The following is a 16,594-nucleotide window of genomic DNA, read 5'->3' on the forward strand; positions in this document are numbered from 1 at the left end:
GTCAGCTGTCAAGAGTAATCACCCAATACAGGACTCTCGCATGTACATGTGTAGACTGTCATTTGTGTGATGTCTGAGAAAAACTTATTTCTGAAGGGCACCTTTTCTTAAATTGAGATCATTGTATCAACATTGTATCAACAAAATTAACAGTTTAACACTATTCATCAAAACAGTTTGAGGGGGCTTAGCTGTATCTTCCTTTCTATTGTCACACAGAGTGTATGTCTCACTGGAGTTGTTCTTAGAGTACTTAATCAGCAATGATATAAGTTTATTTTTCTGAGCTACCAAAATGGGAACATTTCTAGTCAACCCTGTTATAAAGATGATAATTTAAATTATATTCAACTTTGTCATCATTGCAGAAGAATTCAATCTCTAAAAAGAAATAATGTTGAAAGTCTGGAATTTTTAATACTATTTTTATGTCCCAGGACTCTTGCTAAACAAATTATTTCCCATGCTTTATATATATGCCTTGGTGTGACTCCAGGGTTACATCTTTTTCTTTCCGGTCCTATTATAAAACCTCACTAAATACGAAAAGTGGAACTTTGTTGCTTTAGGGCATCAGCAGCAGCTGTGGGAATTGTTTGCATTCATAAAACCCAAGGATTCCTTTCTTCATTAAGAGAGGATAAATATCAGTAAATGCAATGTAGCTGGGTTTCATTTTACACTACCATTGTAAGATATGGTCCTGTAGTGTAAATGTGAAAAAGGATTTAGTTTTTCACTTGTTCCTTGCAGACTGCTGCAACAGGTCATCACTAACAGCTTGAATTTAGAAAAACCCTAACAATTGCTAATGCAAAGTTTATTTGCATCCTGACTTGTCACATTTACTTGTTGTACACTTAGTGAAGTCTGTTAAAAGCTTATGAATTTTAACACTGAGAAGCTTTATGCAATACATTAACTGAGAGGTTGGAGATGGTATATTTATCGTAAATAAACTGCTCTTTGACATTTTGAAGTTAATAGCAGGGCTGAGATTTTGTAGATGTCTGGTTTTTGCATGGCTATTGAGCATCTGCATCTCCTTTTGGCTGAATTCATCTGGAGTTACTGGTGCACTTTACTTAAAATGGGTTTATCTTGCAGGATTACACAAGCAAGTATGATCCTGATGTTCACTTGACCAAATGCCTAAACTTTTCTTCTGCAACTCTGCCAAATATGTTCCAGAGGAGCATAGAAAGTTACATAGATAAAAGAATGGGCACCACGTACGGTCCTCCAGCAGGGAAGAAAATGACTGTCTTTATTGATGACATCAACATGCCTGTGATTAATGAATGGGGTGATCAGGTAAAAGGAAAATGTTAATATTTGGGAATCGGTGGTCTTACCATTGCTGCTGATGGAAATGCTGATCTGTGGATTGCAAAAATAGGGAAGTTTAGGAAAAAGGTATTGTAATATGGACTAGACCAAGTATGTCTACTAAAACCAATTTCCCCACGCCAGTTTTTGCCAAGAGTGATGAGCTGTCAATCCCAAAAGATTAGGGTCAGCATCAAGCCACTTGGTGCAATCATTGTAGCTTTTGAGCCTTTTGTTTTGGTTACGTGCAGAGCTTGCAGAATTTCCAAACTGGCTATACTAAGAACCAATCTGAGAAAGGAAGCTTGCAAATCCAAGAAGCAATCAGACATTCTTTTCTTCTTCCATCTGCTCTGGACTTCAAAGTACGGTTATTATTAGGTGAAATCTAACATCACAGTTGACATCCAAGACTAGCCAGATGTCTTGAGGTATTGATAAATGAATACTTATCGATCTATACTCTGAAAATCTGACTTAAATTAAAAAAAACTTACTGCTGAGAAAAAGTAATTTTCCTGCTCCCATTATAGGCCTGTAATCCCGTTCTCTCACTGCCTCTATACAAGCGAATGTGTGACTATGTGCCAAGCTAACCATTCTTTGTCACTAGCTAAGTGCCTGTATCAATCTGAATATATAGTCTGGCTTCAAACTTTAAAGTGCTGAATTTTCTTAGATTGGTATTATGGAAATGCAGTTGAATGTCTGACCTCATGTCCACAATAACTTAGCATGTGAAGCTTACATGCAGCCAATCCATTGCATCAGAGTGCTTGGTACCATCTTGCATGGCTTTATAAATTGCTGAAGTGTCCAGCAGAATACCAGAAAATTAAGAAAGATAAGAGGTGTCTTTCCTTCTGTAAATTAATCTGTTATACTGGAGATTTCCTCTTTTCTTTTTTCTTTTTTTTTTTTTGAGAACCCTGAAATACTTAACTGTTCCATGTCTGTCTTTTTTTTTTTTCCAATAACCAGATCACCAATGAGATTGTAAGACAGCTGATGGAACAGAAAGGTTTCTACAATTTGGAGAAGCCAGGAGAATTCACAAATGTGGTTGATGTCCAGTTTGTAGCAGCTATGATTCACCCTGGGGGAGGTCGGAACGACATCCCACAGCGCCTGAAACGCCAGTTCACCATCTACAACTGCACACTGCCTTCCAGTTCCTCTATTGACAAAGTATTTCGAACAATAGCTGAAGGCTATTTCTGTGAACAACGAGGTTTCCCTGCAGAAATATGTAGACTGGCTTCAGCATTAGTATCTACAACTCGAAAGGTTTGGCAAACAACAAAAGCAAAGGTAAAATCTCATCTGTTAAGAAGCCTTTGAAACATCTGTACCATGACAAAGCAACAAGACCCAGGTCTTTTGTAGTCACGTGTGTTTGTACTTCATATTGTGAAGCTGTGACCTGTATGTATAACTGCTGGCTGATGCATCTGTTCTGTATTTGTTGTTATCAGCACCTATTTAGCTGACTGAAAACATAATCATAAGCAGTACCTTCTATAGCTAATATAAGAATTACATCATATAATATAGTAAACATAGCTGATAGCAATGTTTAAAGGTCTTCTGGTTGAGAAAATGTCAAGGGCATAAGGAACAATAAATTAAAAATTAGATAGGAATCTTCTGTAAAGGTGTTTGGGATTCTGAGAAACTTTAAAGATCTGAATTAAAGGAAAGAAGTCAAATTTGGTGGAGAGAGAATCAGTTCAAAACAAATGAAATCTGGTATTTACTAAATTCTAAATATTTACTACTTCCATTTCCAACAGGTTGTAAAAACATGTAACTGCAATTCCTAAAAAAAATGTTGCTTGGACATATAAAGTAAAATTTATGTGTAGAATGAAATTTGAAAAGGTAAAAGTAAAATTACAGCGTAGAAATGTGTGCCAGATTTGATCTTCTAATGAAAAAAAGTGGAGGACAGTGGTGGGAAGAGAGGAATAGGCAGGAATTTGCTAAATAATATTTTGTAGTCCAAAAAAGGTTGGTCAGAATTTCTCAAACAGCTTAACTGTGGACATAAACTTGGCTTACACAGAGAAATAGAATTCTAGTGAAACTATTGGCCAGTCAACTACTGACCAGAATATTCAGCAGAAATGGTGCTTATTACTGCTAATTAACTGCCTATAGAGAAAATTTAGCTTTTGCTAAGTTGCTCATTTTTTCAAATCTTCTTTTCTCATTTTTCTGCTCTCTTTGCTTTGCTTTTCCTCATCTACTTTTCCTTTTCCTCCTGAACTTTTCCTCACATCTTCTTGGAGAGGACAAAAGAGAGTGATAGAAATGATCTGGAAGAAAGGGCAGGAGCAATACCGCAGGTTAAGCAATGCTGACATTTTTACTGTGGCCTTTAATGCCATCATTAACTAAACTGTCTTGGCTACCCTTCAGTCCATGTTCCTGGGACTTGAAAGATTCAAAGAAACTTGAGTGAAATCTATGTGAAATTAAAGGAGCTGGTTATTGCTACTGTCATTTCTTCATTTTTACTGTTGCCTCTTAAATGCCAAGTATGTATTTCTGCTTTAATGCAATATTGATTTTGAACTTTGTGAAAATTTCCATATTCATTTAATACGAGATAGAAAATATTTTTATTTAGTAGTTATTTGAATATAGTTTATGACATTATTTTGTAGATGTTACCAACTCCAGCTAAATTTCATTACATCTTTAATTTACGAGACCTCAGTCGTATTTGGCAAGGAATGCTTACAGTTACTTCTGAAGTCTGCCAGAGCATCAGTGTTTTGGTAGCCTTGTTCCAGCATGAATGCAGACGTGTTATTGCAGACAGGTTCATCAGCCAAAGCGATAAAGACTGGTTTGAAGATATGATGGAAAAGGTAGGCAAATAGTGTTCCAGTATTTGCCACAGAAAGAGGTCAATGAAATGTTTAATTACTAAAGCAATCCTTAACACGTTGTTGTAGATTGCTTCTGCAGAACATGGTCAAAATCTATTTGAAGATAAATCCACAGAATCATACTTTGTGGATTTTTTGCGTGATGTCCCAGAAGCTACTGGAGATGAACCTGATGATGCTGAGTTGAATGCTCCTAAAATTTACGAGCCTATCCCATCTTTGGATTTTTTGGCTGAAAGACTACAGATGTTCATGCAACAGTACAATGAAACCATCAGAGGATCAAAGATGGATTTAGTATTTTTCAAGGTATTAGTGCCTGTAATTATATTAATACAGAAATTGCTGGGTCTTTTGCACTTACTGATACATGGATCTTGTATGTTTTTATCAAATTATTTTGGAGATAGCTCAGAATGTCTAGCCCTGTATCCAGTGACCCTTACAAGTAAACCCTATAAAGCTATGCTGCTGCTGTCTCCTGGCTGCCTTCGCTCTCACAAATTATTCTTTGCAGTTCCCCATTTTTTCTATCTCCTGCTTTGCATAATGCAAAACACAACTTATTTGTTTCTACAGTGCACATTGTTCGTGTTATCTTGCATCTCTGAAAGTTACCTCCATTTCAAAGGTCTCTTGATGCAGGATACTTTCTTCAGCTTTAAACTGGATGGTTTGGTAGATTTTTAGGGCATTTCAGATCAATTCTTGCTCTAAGATAAATACAGCAGTGGAATAAGAAAAGTTTATAGTGTACTTGTATTTTACTTTTGGCAGCCTATTTAGAGAGCCTGTAAATAGCTCAATTAAAAGGTTGGGGGAGGGTGTTAATCCACATCCTTTCTACTTTTCCTTCTGTCCCCTTGTGGTGGGTTGACCCTGGCTAGAGGCCAGGTGCCTACCAGAGCCGCTCTCTCACTCCCCTCATTCACCAGACAGGGGAGAAAAGGCATAACGAAATGCTTGTAGGTCAAGATAAGGACAGGGAGAGATCACTCACTAATTGTTGTCACGAGCAAAACAGACCTAACTTAGAGAGGGAATTCATCTAATTTATTACTAGGCAAAACAGAGTAGAGGAATGAGAAAATAAAATCAACTCTTAAAACACCTCCCCCCACCCCTCCCATCTTCCCGGGCTCAACTTCACTCCCGGCTTCAACCTTCCCCCCCCTCAGCGGCACAGGGGGACGGGGAGTGGGGGTTACGGCCAGTTCATCTCACGGTGTTTCTGCCACTTCTTCATCCTCAGGGGGAGGACTCCTCTCATCGTTCCCCTGCTCCAGCATGGAGTCCCTCTCACGGGGTGCAGACCTTCAGGAGCAAACTGCTCCAGCGTGGGGTCCCCCACGGGGTCACAAGTCCTGCCAGCAAACCTGCCCTGGCGTGGGCTCCTCTCTCCACGGGTCCACCGGTCCGGCCAGGAACTTGCTCCAGCGTGGGCTTCCCACGGGCCGCAGCCTCCTTCAGGTGCCTCCACCTGCTCCGGCGTGGGGTCCTCCACGGGCTGCAGGGGGAATCTCTACACCCCCTCATCCTTCCTCCATGGGCTGCAGGGGGACAGCCTGCTTCACCATGGTCTTCACCACGGGCTGCAGGGGGATCTCTGCTCCGGCGCCTGGAGCTCCTCCTCCCCCTCCATCTGCACTGACCTTGGTGTCTGCAGAGTTTCTTACATCTTCTCACTCCTCTCTCTGGCTGCAAAAGCTCTCTCTCCCTAAGTGTTTTTCTACTTCTTAAATATGTTATCACAGAGGCGCTGATTGGCTTGGCCTTGGCCAGCGGCGGGCCCGTCTTAGAGCCGGCTGGCATTGGCTCTGTCAGACACAGGGGGAGCTTCTAGCAGCTTCTCACAGAAGCCACCCCTGTAGCCCCCCCGCTACCAAAACCCTGCCACGCAAACCCAACACACGCCTAAGGGACATGCCCTCAGCTCTCAGGCACTGTGTATGACATTGCTTCATATGAGCTTGATACAAGGACATTTCTCTTGGGCTAGCCCTGCTGCCCACTGAAGTCAGGGGGAAATCTTATGTTGATTTTTATGAAAGTACAGGACTCTTTGGCATAGGCTCTAGAGAAGTCGTCTAGCTGTTGAGAGGCATTTGCTTGGTGATGTGCTTCTAGTTGAATTTACGTTATATTATATTTACATCTTTTCATCCCTTTTTCTCTCAATACACAGGATGCAATCATCCATTTGATTAAAATATCACGGATTATTCGTACTCCACAAGGAAATGCATTGTTGGTGGGTGTGGGTGGATCTGGAAAACAGAGTCTGACCAGACTAGCATCATATATTGCTGGATATGAGAGCTTTCAGATTACTTTAACAAGGTAACACGATGCAGTACACATAGACATTTGCTCCTTAATTTGCCATGGAAATGAATATCTCACAATCAACTTAAAGAAATGAAAACCCATCAAACATTTTATCTCTCATTGTAAACTACATTTTCAATCAAAAGCAGCTGTGCAAATGCATGGTCTATAGATGACAGATCCTGGGTCTTTGTTTTTCTGCCTTTATGCTATTGTGACAAGAAATCTGTCTTTGCTTCAGCATTTGAGTCTGCAATGCACCCTTGTGATATCCCACTAAAATACCATTTTGCACTAAAGATAACATGGAATAATCTGCTGATGTATTCTGCATAGTGGGCAAATGCTGATGGCCAGGGGAAATAGTAACTTTTTCTATAGATGCTTATGTACCCAGACTGTATTATTGCAACTGCTATCAATGACTTAACAGTACATAGTACTAGAATTTAGTAATTTGTAGAAATTTGAAGTGACTGGGAGTAACTACTGCCTTCCATCTGTAAAGAACTGAGGTCTGGCAGTGTGTATTTCACTCTGCAAACTACTCAACACACTGAGAAATCTTCCTTAGAGAGATGCATCAGGTCTTTGAACAAAGTTATGAGGTTTCTGATGGAAGGAAAGAGAAAGAAAGACATATCAAAGCCTCTTCCTGTGCCCCATAAGCAGAAGGAAGGAACAGTGGGAACAAAAAAAGGAGGAAAAGAAGAAAGTGTAGAATCACAGAATAGAGTCCCTAGACTTGCAAGATTCAAAATGCATTAATAAGGCAAATAATATTTCAGTCACTTAGGAAAGGTTCATTTGCTGAAGCTAACTGGAGGTGGGCTAAAAGCAGGTAGGTGAAAGTGTGTATTTACAAAGCAGATAGTCATCTTTTGTAACTTGTCACAGGAGGCTGTGAAGGAAGATGGTATCAGCAGATTCATAAATCATAGAATCATAGAATGGTTTGGGTTGGAAGGGACCTCAACGATCATCTAGTTCCAACCCCCCTGCCTTGGGCAGGGACACCCTCCACTAGACCACGTTGCCCAAAGCCCCATCCAACCTGGCCTTGAACACTTCCAGGGAGGGGGCAGCCACAGCTTCTCTGGGCAACCTGTTCCAGTGCCTCACCACTCTCATAGTGAAGAAAGGATACTGAGAGGAGAAGATGGACATACCTTCTAATATTCCTATACAATGACTATGAATATGGAGGGGGGAAGAAAGAAATGAGCAGTGAAGAGTGGACACTGGCTCATGCTTTCTCTCTAAGTAGCATTTCCCATTGTTGGTGTTAAGAGTATTGAGCTAGACGGCCTGCTATTCTGGTTGGATAGTAGTCGGTCGAACTCAATGATCTTAAGGGTCTTTTCCAGCCTAAATGTTTCTATGATTCTATGATTCTGACTCAGTAGAGAAATTCTTATGTTCTTTATGGAATACCACAAATCGCTGTAGTAACTGTAGCTGACACGTGCAAACTGATTGTTTTACAAGTTCTGCAGTGCTTGGATTAGGCATATTTATAGAGTAGTGGTAAGATGGAGCTGAAGGAGAACTGGGAGATGTTCTGTGTGGCATATTTAATTTCAAAACGGAGTATTGTTTTCAAATACTAAAGAATGGGATATATTTGTATTGCAAGTATAAGAAACTGATTTCAAAGAAAAGAGGTTCTTAACTTCAGCTTTAATTGGCTAAGAACATAAAGGACAATATCTGACGTTTTATTAATGTTAATTTGTTTCATTTGATATTGCATAATCTTAAATCTGTAGTTGAATTTGCATGGACTTCATCTAACTCTTACTTGTATGCACAAGCTGTAAGAGGCATAATGAAAAAAACAGTCATGGTCTCTTTTGCAGCAGAGTTAATCAGCCCAAGTAATAATGTTCAAACATCGTTTCTGGGGCTTGATTTCAGTTAAACCAAATAACACAATAAAAACCTCAGTCTTGGTTATTCTTGTCTCTTAGTGATTTCCTTTAATCTGCTCTCAGTGTCTTCCAAAGATAATCCAGCTGTATTTACGTAATGGTTACAGGTATCAGAATGTACTTGACAACTTAATCCAGCTGTACTAACCTTCAGTTCTAATAAAGAGTGTACATCCACAGACTGTAGGGAGGCAAAGCAGCATACTTACCTTAGATGAAGTATTTCTCTTACCATTTTTTTCCTAGCATGTTATTCTATTGATTTCACCTCCTTTCCTGTGATTTATTTTACCAAGTGAATCATTCACTTTGGGAAAATGTTTAAGAAAAACACCCTAAAAAAATGAAACCAGGAGATAAGGTATTAATTTCTTATGTAGATTTTTTCTTGCCCTAAAGAAGCTGAGCCAGATGATAGGTATTTCTTAAAATTATCTGTAATTTTTATTCTCTCTTTCTTTAATCCTTTTCTATCCCAGAACATATGCCACCAATAACCTTTTGGATGATCTGAAGATTTTGTACCGCACTGCTGGGCAAAAAGGAAAGGGCATTGTCTTTATATTCACAGACAATGAAATCAGAGATGAATCATTTCTTGAATACATGAACAATGTTTTAGCTTCCGGTGAAGTCTCAAATCTTTTTGCACGAGATGAAATGGGTGAAATCACACAAGATCTGATACTGGCAATGAAGAAGGAATATCCAAGGCGTACTCCCACTGCTGAAAATCTTTATAATTACTTTCTTGCTCGTGTTCGTAATAACCTGCATGTCGTTCTTTGTTTGTCTCCTGTTGGGGAAAAATTCAGAACTCGTGCACTGAAATTCCCAGGTCTGATTTCAGGCTGTACCATGGACTGGTTCCAATGCTGGCCTAAAGATGCTCTTGTAGCAGTTGCACAGCATTTTTTAGTTTCCTACCATATTGAGTGCACAGATGAAGTGAAACAGAGTGTGGTTAACACCATGGGAACATTTCAAGATATAGTAGCTGAAAAATGTGTTGAATACTTTGAACGATATAGGCGACGCACATTTGTGACTCCAAAGTCTTACCTGTCCTTCATTGAAGGCTACAAAGCTATTTACAAAGAGAAGTTTGCCAATGTTGGAAGTTTATCTGAACGCATGAGAACAGGTACTGTAAAATCTGTTTGATTTTTGTTTGTTTGTTTTTAAAAAGGTGAGAAAAATCTGAGTAAAAGAATGTAAAATTATGGATTTAAATTGTGAGCTCACTTTCATTTCGAAGCAGACTCATGTTTTCAGCTGTGTTGTGTGTGGTTACAAAATATGTGGAGGTTTTGTTTCAATGAACTTTGTGAATGTTGCAGACAGCAGATGAGTTTTGAAAATAGTACTACTTAGCAGTTGAAATATACCTGAAACTCCTGCTTTGACATGTATGCATGCCAAAGAACTACTGAGATCCTAGTTTTCACATTTAAACATGCTAAAAGTAAATTTGAGGGAAAGTAAGTAAATGTTCAGATTCAGTCACTCTGAAGAATCTTTTAAAGAAACAGTTATGTGTCATGTAAAATTTCCAAAATATTGCACTGCACAAGGTCATACACAGTAAACAATTAAACAGTTTCCAAACCTGAATGCTGTTTGGAGGTGAATGTGAACTTAAACTGTTTCTTCTCCCACTGTTGCCAGGTACAGAACTGAGCTATGTACACATATCGCCGTAGGCAGAGGGTGGCTGTGTGCCTGGAAAGAACATATGTGCTTTTTTTTGAGGGTTAGAAAGATTAACATGATGCATTTACATTTAGATGCATGCATTTATATATAAGGATTTTTATACTTACAGCTTTTCTAGGTGAATTTCTCATTGTTTGATAAAAAAATTGGAGCATTGCATTGCTCAAGAATGCTTACTTTCTTCTACCTCCATCTCATCTGGACATTCATGTAAAGTTGAATTGAGAAGCTCAGCCTAGTCTCCTTGTGTCTTCACTTGCATTGCTCAGAGTGCCACGTTCCTCTTCTTTGTTTTGTACAGAGAGTACACTCTGGTACCTCTTATGATCTCATGGATTTCTGAAATTGCACACATACTTCTTAAGAGTGCCATTCACAATACTAATGCTTTTCAATATGTGTGTTTAATATTTAGTGTCCCTCTCATAAGAATATAAACAAGTGATCAAGTAACAGATTCTGAAGATTCTTACCCATTAAAAAAAAAAAAAGAGAAAGAAAAAGCTGTAAATAGCAAATGGATATTACCTCTGCTTGATTTTGGTATTCAACAAATGGGATCACTCACTGGAGTTCCTAAATATGAATCTAAGTGACTTACTTTAAGTATCCAGACTGCTTCACTGAGGTTTCTCTCTCAATAGGTCTTCCTATTGCTAAAATGGAATTTGTTCAATACAGGTCTTGCAAAACTGATGGAAGCTGAGGTTTCAGTAAATCAGCTCTCCAAAGAGTTGGTGATGAAGGAGAAAGATTTGGCTGTAGCTTCAAGAAAAGCTGATGAAGTTTTATTGGAAGTAACTATGAAAGCCCAAGCTGCCGAAAAGGTGAAAATACAGGTGCAAAAGGTAAAAGACAAGGCTCAGGCCATTGTGGATGACATAGCCATTGATAAAGCAGCAGCAGAAGAGAAACTTGAAGCTGCAAGACCTGCATTGGAAGAAGCCGAGGCAGCCCTGCAGGTCAGAATTAAAGATTCTGAACATGCATGTTGTTGATGACTGTTATTTGTAATATTATGGCTTATGCTTCTGATTGGAAAAAAAATATTGAAAGGACTAGCACTGATCTGTTCATTGATGTAGAAAAAAACCTGAAAACTGAGGCAGTGGAGAGGTAAGATGGGCAGTACCTCCTTTACTCTCAGGTAATAAAGCGGTCATTGAGTAGTACGATCTTTAAGGACTTTCTGCAGTACTGCTTCTGGGTGACCTGCAAAACTACAGCAATTGCATTACATACACGGTCCTCCCAAAAAACATCTTTCTCTACCAGTGATTTAAGTGATTCCTTAAATAAATGGTTTATTTTCTTTTTTTAATTTTTCAGACAATAAAACCTTCTGACATTGCAACTGTTCGCAAACTAGGTAAACCTCCTCACTTGATAATGCGAATTATGGATTGTGTGCTACTTTTATTCCAAAGAAAAATAGACTCAGTAACACTTGATCAAGAACGCCCATGTGTGAAGCCATCGTGGATGGAGGCTCTGAAGCTAATGAATAACTCAGGATTTCTTAGCATGTTGCTTACGTTCCAGAAGGTAAGAAGTTAATAGTGGCAGTATTACTCCTAGAACTATCTTTAGAGATCATTTGAAAGTGTCTTCTACCTTCAAAGATAGTTTGAAACGGATGAGGCTTTTGTGTACTTATAGTTGTAGATACCTTTGTGACTATTTCTCTCCATTTTCATGGTTCATTATTTCAGTAATCTCTCTCCTGGGCCACACAGTTTTGATGGCAGACACAAATATCCCAAGCACTAGATCAAATCTTGAGAAGCTTAGTGTTATCTTTATTCAAGCAGTTCCTGCTTCTCAGTAGGAATTTGCCTCAAAAGGACTCACTGTTGATTTTTCAAATGGTTCACCATCTCCAGTGCTACTAGGCTTGTTTGCATATAGGGCGCTCTAGAACTCGATCTCCAGAACTGTTTGGTGGAGAGCTAGGAGGAAATGCAGAACAAAATGAGCATCCTGTTGGGAAAAATACTGAGATATTTGGCACCTTTCAGGTCCTTTCACTAGAAATGGTTCTTTCACTAGAAAAGTAGTGAAATGCAGAATGAACTGAAAACCTTAGTATCAGCTGTAAGAAAAATAAAAGCAGGAGAGAAACTTGTCCCATTTACAGCAAGATTCACTGAACTGTGAGACAAGGGAAATTCCTCTGCAGGGAAGAGAAGAAAGATGTCACAGGTAGCTGGACCAGAAAAAGAGCTAGGTTGGAATATGGAATGGTGGAATCATGGCCCAACTTTAAAATCCAGAAAACTAAGCAGGTTTTGGCAAAACTTGGGTTTTCTGCAACGTTGCAGAAAACTTGTACACTGATTTTTTAATCTGCTTCAGCTGTGCATTTTGCTGATGCCTATTCTAAGCTGCTGGAGTGGTTTTGTTGTGCAGATGAGGCTCAAAACCATGATTCTCACTATCCCCAGGAGCCATTCCTCCCAGTGAGCCGTATTGACAAGGCACCACAAGGAAACTTGCACTGCCTCTGTAGACAGTCTCTTCCTGGGGCTGTCAATCTGGTCACTTTTCCAAGTGCTATCTTCACTAAACAGAGAGAGGAAATGAGTTTAAAGATAATGGGGACTAATTATGCACTCCTTACTTCAAGCTTCTCTCTAATGAGGCTTCCAGTTTGGGCACTTATTAATAGTGCATGTGTTCCTGCTGGTAGTTTGCAACACATTTAACTTTACTCAGGGGAGTCAGAACAACCTCTGTGGGACTGAGTTCTTGCAGGAAGTGATACTGATGAATGTGGTGAAAAACACTAGACTACTATTGTCCCCGATGAGGTACTTCACATGCTGTCCTCCTGCCTCATTTCTTCTTTCTAACATTGAGTATATATGAGAAGAAAGCTCATCATGTCTGGAGTTCTGAGTAGACTACACTGCTTACTTGTTTGTGAGATTTTTGTTCTTTCCTAATTTTTTTTTAGGCTAGGAAGGTTCCTTGGGTTTAAAATTCATTACTTAGAAGGAAGAGCATGACATTTTTCAAGCTCTTGAGCAGAGATTTAGGCCACTGCTTATTAGTCTTTGCTTCACATTTGCCAGCTTGCTAGCTCATAATTTTGAGTAGGAGAATGAAAAAGTCAAATTGTTTGTCCAGCACTATTTTACATTTTAGCAAATGCTTATGGTGAAAACATCTCCATGTCTGATCTTAGGAATCATATAATGAATGTCTTTGTTATTATAGTAGCTAGGGATCAGACAAGTACAAGACAGTCCTTTCTGCTATGCAGAAAAGCAGGAAAAGGGTATATTGCTTGACAGTATGAATGGAGGATAATTTTTAGATGCATTAAAAGAAAGGCATTAATACGTTGCCAAAAATGGAAGATTCTTAATGCCTCTATTGTTAAGCAACTATTGTTACCCTGTATAAGCTCTTCTACTCTCTGCATTGCTTAAGGAGATGAATTCAATTTTCTTCTGACACTTACATAATTACAGATTAACTACCATCATCAAAGATCTGGCTTTTCATGTTCTCAACAGATTGTGAAGGGGAGAAAAATCTGAGATTAGAATAATGAAGTGAACAGCTGAAAGAAATTGCTTTTACAGTTAAGGAAAAGGGTTAGCTGCAGTGAAATGAAGTCAGTGCCTTGCAGTTTCACCCTTTTCCTTCCTGAAGCTGCATGTTTGACTCCCTTAGCTGTGTTCACACTGGTCCATATCTGATGGCTTGATGATCTTGTTCAGGGAACTAGCCTAGAAGAAAACTAATCACTAGTTTGCTTAGATTTCCATCATATTAACTTCCAAAGTAGCTCACTGAGCATTGGTGTAGGTATTAAAGGTGGAGCAAGAACATCTGGTTGAGGAGAGTAAAGAAGGTACAGTCCTGTAGCAGCAATAACTTAGATCAGCTTAAGTTGTCATGGAGCTATGAGTACAAGTCAAGTCTGTAAATCTTATGGGCCAAATAGGGGTATTAAATGCAAACTCAAGTCAATCTGTTGCAATAGAAGTAGGAGCTATTTTCACTTGAGTTCACAAAAAACAGCTAATCTTCTGTCCTTTATAAGAGTGAATGGCAGCAGTATAGTTTTGTTCATTTTTTCTGTAAGAAGTGGTAGCACCATGGTTTTAAAAAGAAAAATGTTTCTGTGAAGCAGACTTTATTCTAAAATCTATTTAAAAAAACAATTTTTCTTTTCCATTGTCTAGGACTCAATTACAGGAGAAACTGTGGAGCTTTTAGAGCCTTATTTGGATATGGAGGATTATAATCTTGAGATTGCTAAAAAAGTTTGTGGAAATGTAGCAGGTCTTTGCTCATGGACACAAGCAATGGCTTACTTCTATGGTATTAATAAAGAAGTTCTTCCCCTTAAGGTATTTCATATTACTCTTTTTTTTTTCTTTTTCTTTTTTTCTGAGGGATGATTATAGTTGAATGGAAAAAATGTCACGTTATTTTGGCTAAAAAAGATTGTGAATTACAAGAGATTCTTGTTTCTTCACATCCAGTTGTGAAGTTAAGCACACAGAGGTTAAATACATCCTGGCAATTTTTACCCCTTTCACAGCTACCCTGTGGTACAGTTGTTACTTGTGTGAAACACAATCAGTTTTCAATGGGAGCCTTAGTACACAGGTTCTTTACAGAGCCTGGCTATCTGCAAGTGGGGGATACCGATACTGACTCTGCTGTCGCACTTGGTGCCAGGCATTATGGTTTCAAGAAAGCTTCTCCTCAGTCCTGCTGGCCTGGTGAGGAGCATACTCATTGTGGTCTTGGTAGAATCTGGGAGAGGAGAGACCATTGTTGGCACAGAAGTATTCTTTAATGTATTTAGCTGGAATTCAGCTCTCTAGGAAAACGTTGGAGTGTCAAACTGCTACATGGGAGTGTATACATGATAAAGTAAGTAGTCACCTGGCATAGAATTGTGTTGTAACATTGAACTACAGTAGAAAGGGATCAGCTACCATTGTCTGTATTCCTACAGATAAATTTTTGTCTTGGAAATGTTTCATTTACGAGCATATTGAGAAAAAGAACTTTGAATATTTCTATAGTGATTTATAATCATTGCTTCTACAGGGGATTTTATGGCTCTTTTCTGAAGAAATACCTTCAATTGGTTATGCTTCCACTGTACTTATGTTCAGTCTCCTATTGTATAAGCCACTGTATTAATGGTATATTCAAAACTCTTGACATATTCTTTTAGTATATCTAGACAGATCTGATTCAAATTTGTTAAAAGCGTGATATTTTTGATCTGGGTAACTGATAGAGAAGACTATATTTCTGTGATATATAAGTAGCAGTTCCCTTTTCAAATTCTAGGATGTTCACTAATGAAAACAGAATATGAAATGTGGTTATTGAGAGCTATAAAAGAGAGCAAGACCTAGGGGAAATAGTGGCTTTATATGCAGATGCAGCTCTGAAAGCTGCAAAAGTGCTCTTGCAGTTTTTATTTGAATATATATGACTTCAGATTACGTATAAATTTAATTTTGTATTCAGGTATTTACATTCTTGTCACACTGCAGCTGAAAAAACTGAGCATGCATTTCTTGGCGAAGTGGTGCCTATTGTCAGGTATAGCAACAGTCACAAATATTTTAAAACTGAAGATGACAGAGGGAGGAACTGTTTAAAGTATGCAGGAGATATCGCAGGAAGCACTGGAGTGATGCTAAGAAAATAATTGAAAATAAATGTACAATTAAACTGCGTAAAGTACTAGCACAGGCTAAATCATTCAGTGCTAAAAGCAGGTTTACTGAATGAATTAATCAAGCTGCTTTATCCTAACTGCTGTTCTAGGAGATAACCCCCCTTCAACACCTGCAAAATTCATCTAAGATATTTTTAAATTGCATCTTAGCTGAGACTCAGTGCCTCATTTATCTTAAATGTGACAACTTGTGAAAACTAATTAATAGTGATTTATATTTTAGTAAATATAGTCTGCAAAAATTAACTCATTCCTAGAAATGGATACCTACATTCTTTAGATATGTGGCCTGCAGCCTAAGGGTCATTAGTTAGAATCAAACACAGAAAGCATAACCAAATGTTGCCTGCAAATACAATGCTGTGTAGTTGCTTATCATACAGTGTTCACCATGTGTGTGCTTCTTTCTTATAGACCTTCATCATGACCGTGAGCTTCTAGCTTGTTACCTAGTAAATAAGTCTCCTGGATTAACCTGATAATTCTGAAACACCATTTGCTATTTATCCATTAATTGAAGAATATAACAGCAGAATGAAGAAGTCCTGGCTTTTGCTGTGATTCTGTTAGCCTCCAATTAAAATACTGTGTACAGGGGTATAATTTCCCTTAGAGACATCTCCAGTGGTTTTAATTAAATTCTCCTTAGGCTGTTATGATGATCAAGGGAA

The 16,594-nt window shown here is 38.6% G+C and overlaps 1 protein-coding gene across 5 annotated transcripts in view; it reads left to right on the top strand.

Moving 5' to 3' along the window:
• The window catches only part of LOC129202965 (dynein axonemal heavy chain 5-like), a 165,442-nt gene that overhangs the window by 80,589 nt on the left and 68,259 nt on the right, over positions 1-16,594 (top strand). For all 5 annotated transcript variants that reach the window (XR_008575879.1, XM_054816739.1, XM_054816740.1 and 2 more), the window contains exons 49-57: positions 1,108-1,314; positions 2,311-2,640; positions 3,999-4,205; positions 4,293-4,535; positions 6,412-6,566; positions 8,965-9,629; positions 10,883-11,163; positions 11,531-11,746; positions 14,398-14,565. Coding sequence is in view for 4 of the 5 variants with exons in the window: in XM_054816739.1 (XP_054672714.1) it covers positions 1,108-1,314; positions 2,311-2,640; positions 3,999-4,205; positions 4,293-4,535; positions 6,412-6,566; positions 8,965-9,629; positions 10,883-11,163; positions 11,531-11,746; positions 14,398-14,565 (2,472 nt within the window). In the remaining variant the exon portion in view is untranslated. The remainder of the gene's footprint in view (positions 1-1,107; positions 1,315-2,310; positions 2,641-3,998; positions 4,206-4,292; positions 4,536-6,411; positions 6,567-8,964; positions 9,630-10,882; positions 11,164-11,530; positions 11,747-14,397; positions 14,566-16,594) is intronic.

Source organism: Grus americana, chromosome 2 (genome assembly GCF_028858705.1).
Source record: "Grus americana isolate bGruAme1 chromosome 2, bGruAme1.mat, whole genome shotgun sequence".
Taxonomy (NCBI): Eukaryota; Metazoa; Chordata; class Aves; order Gruiformes; family Gruidae; genus Grus; species Grus americana.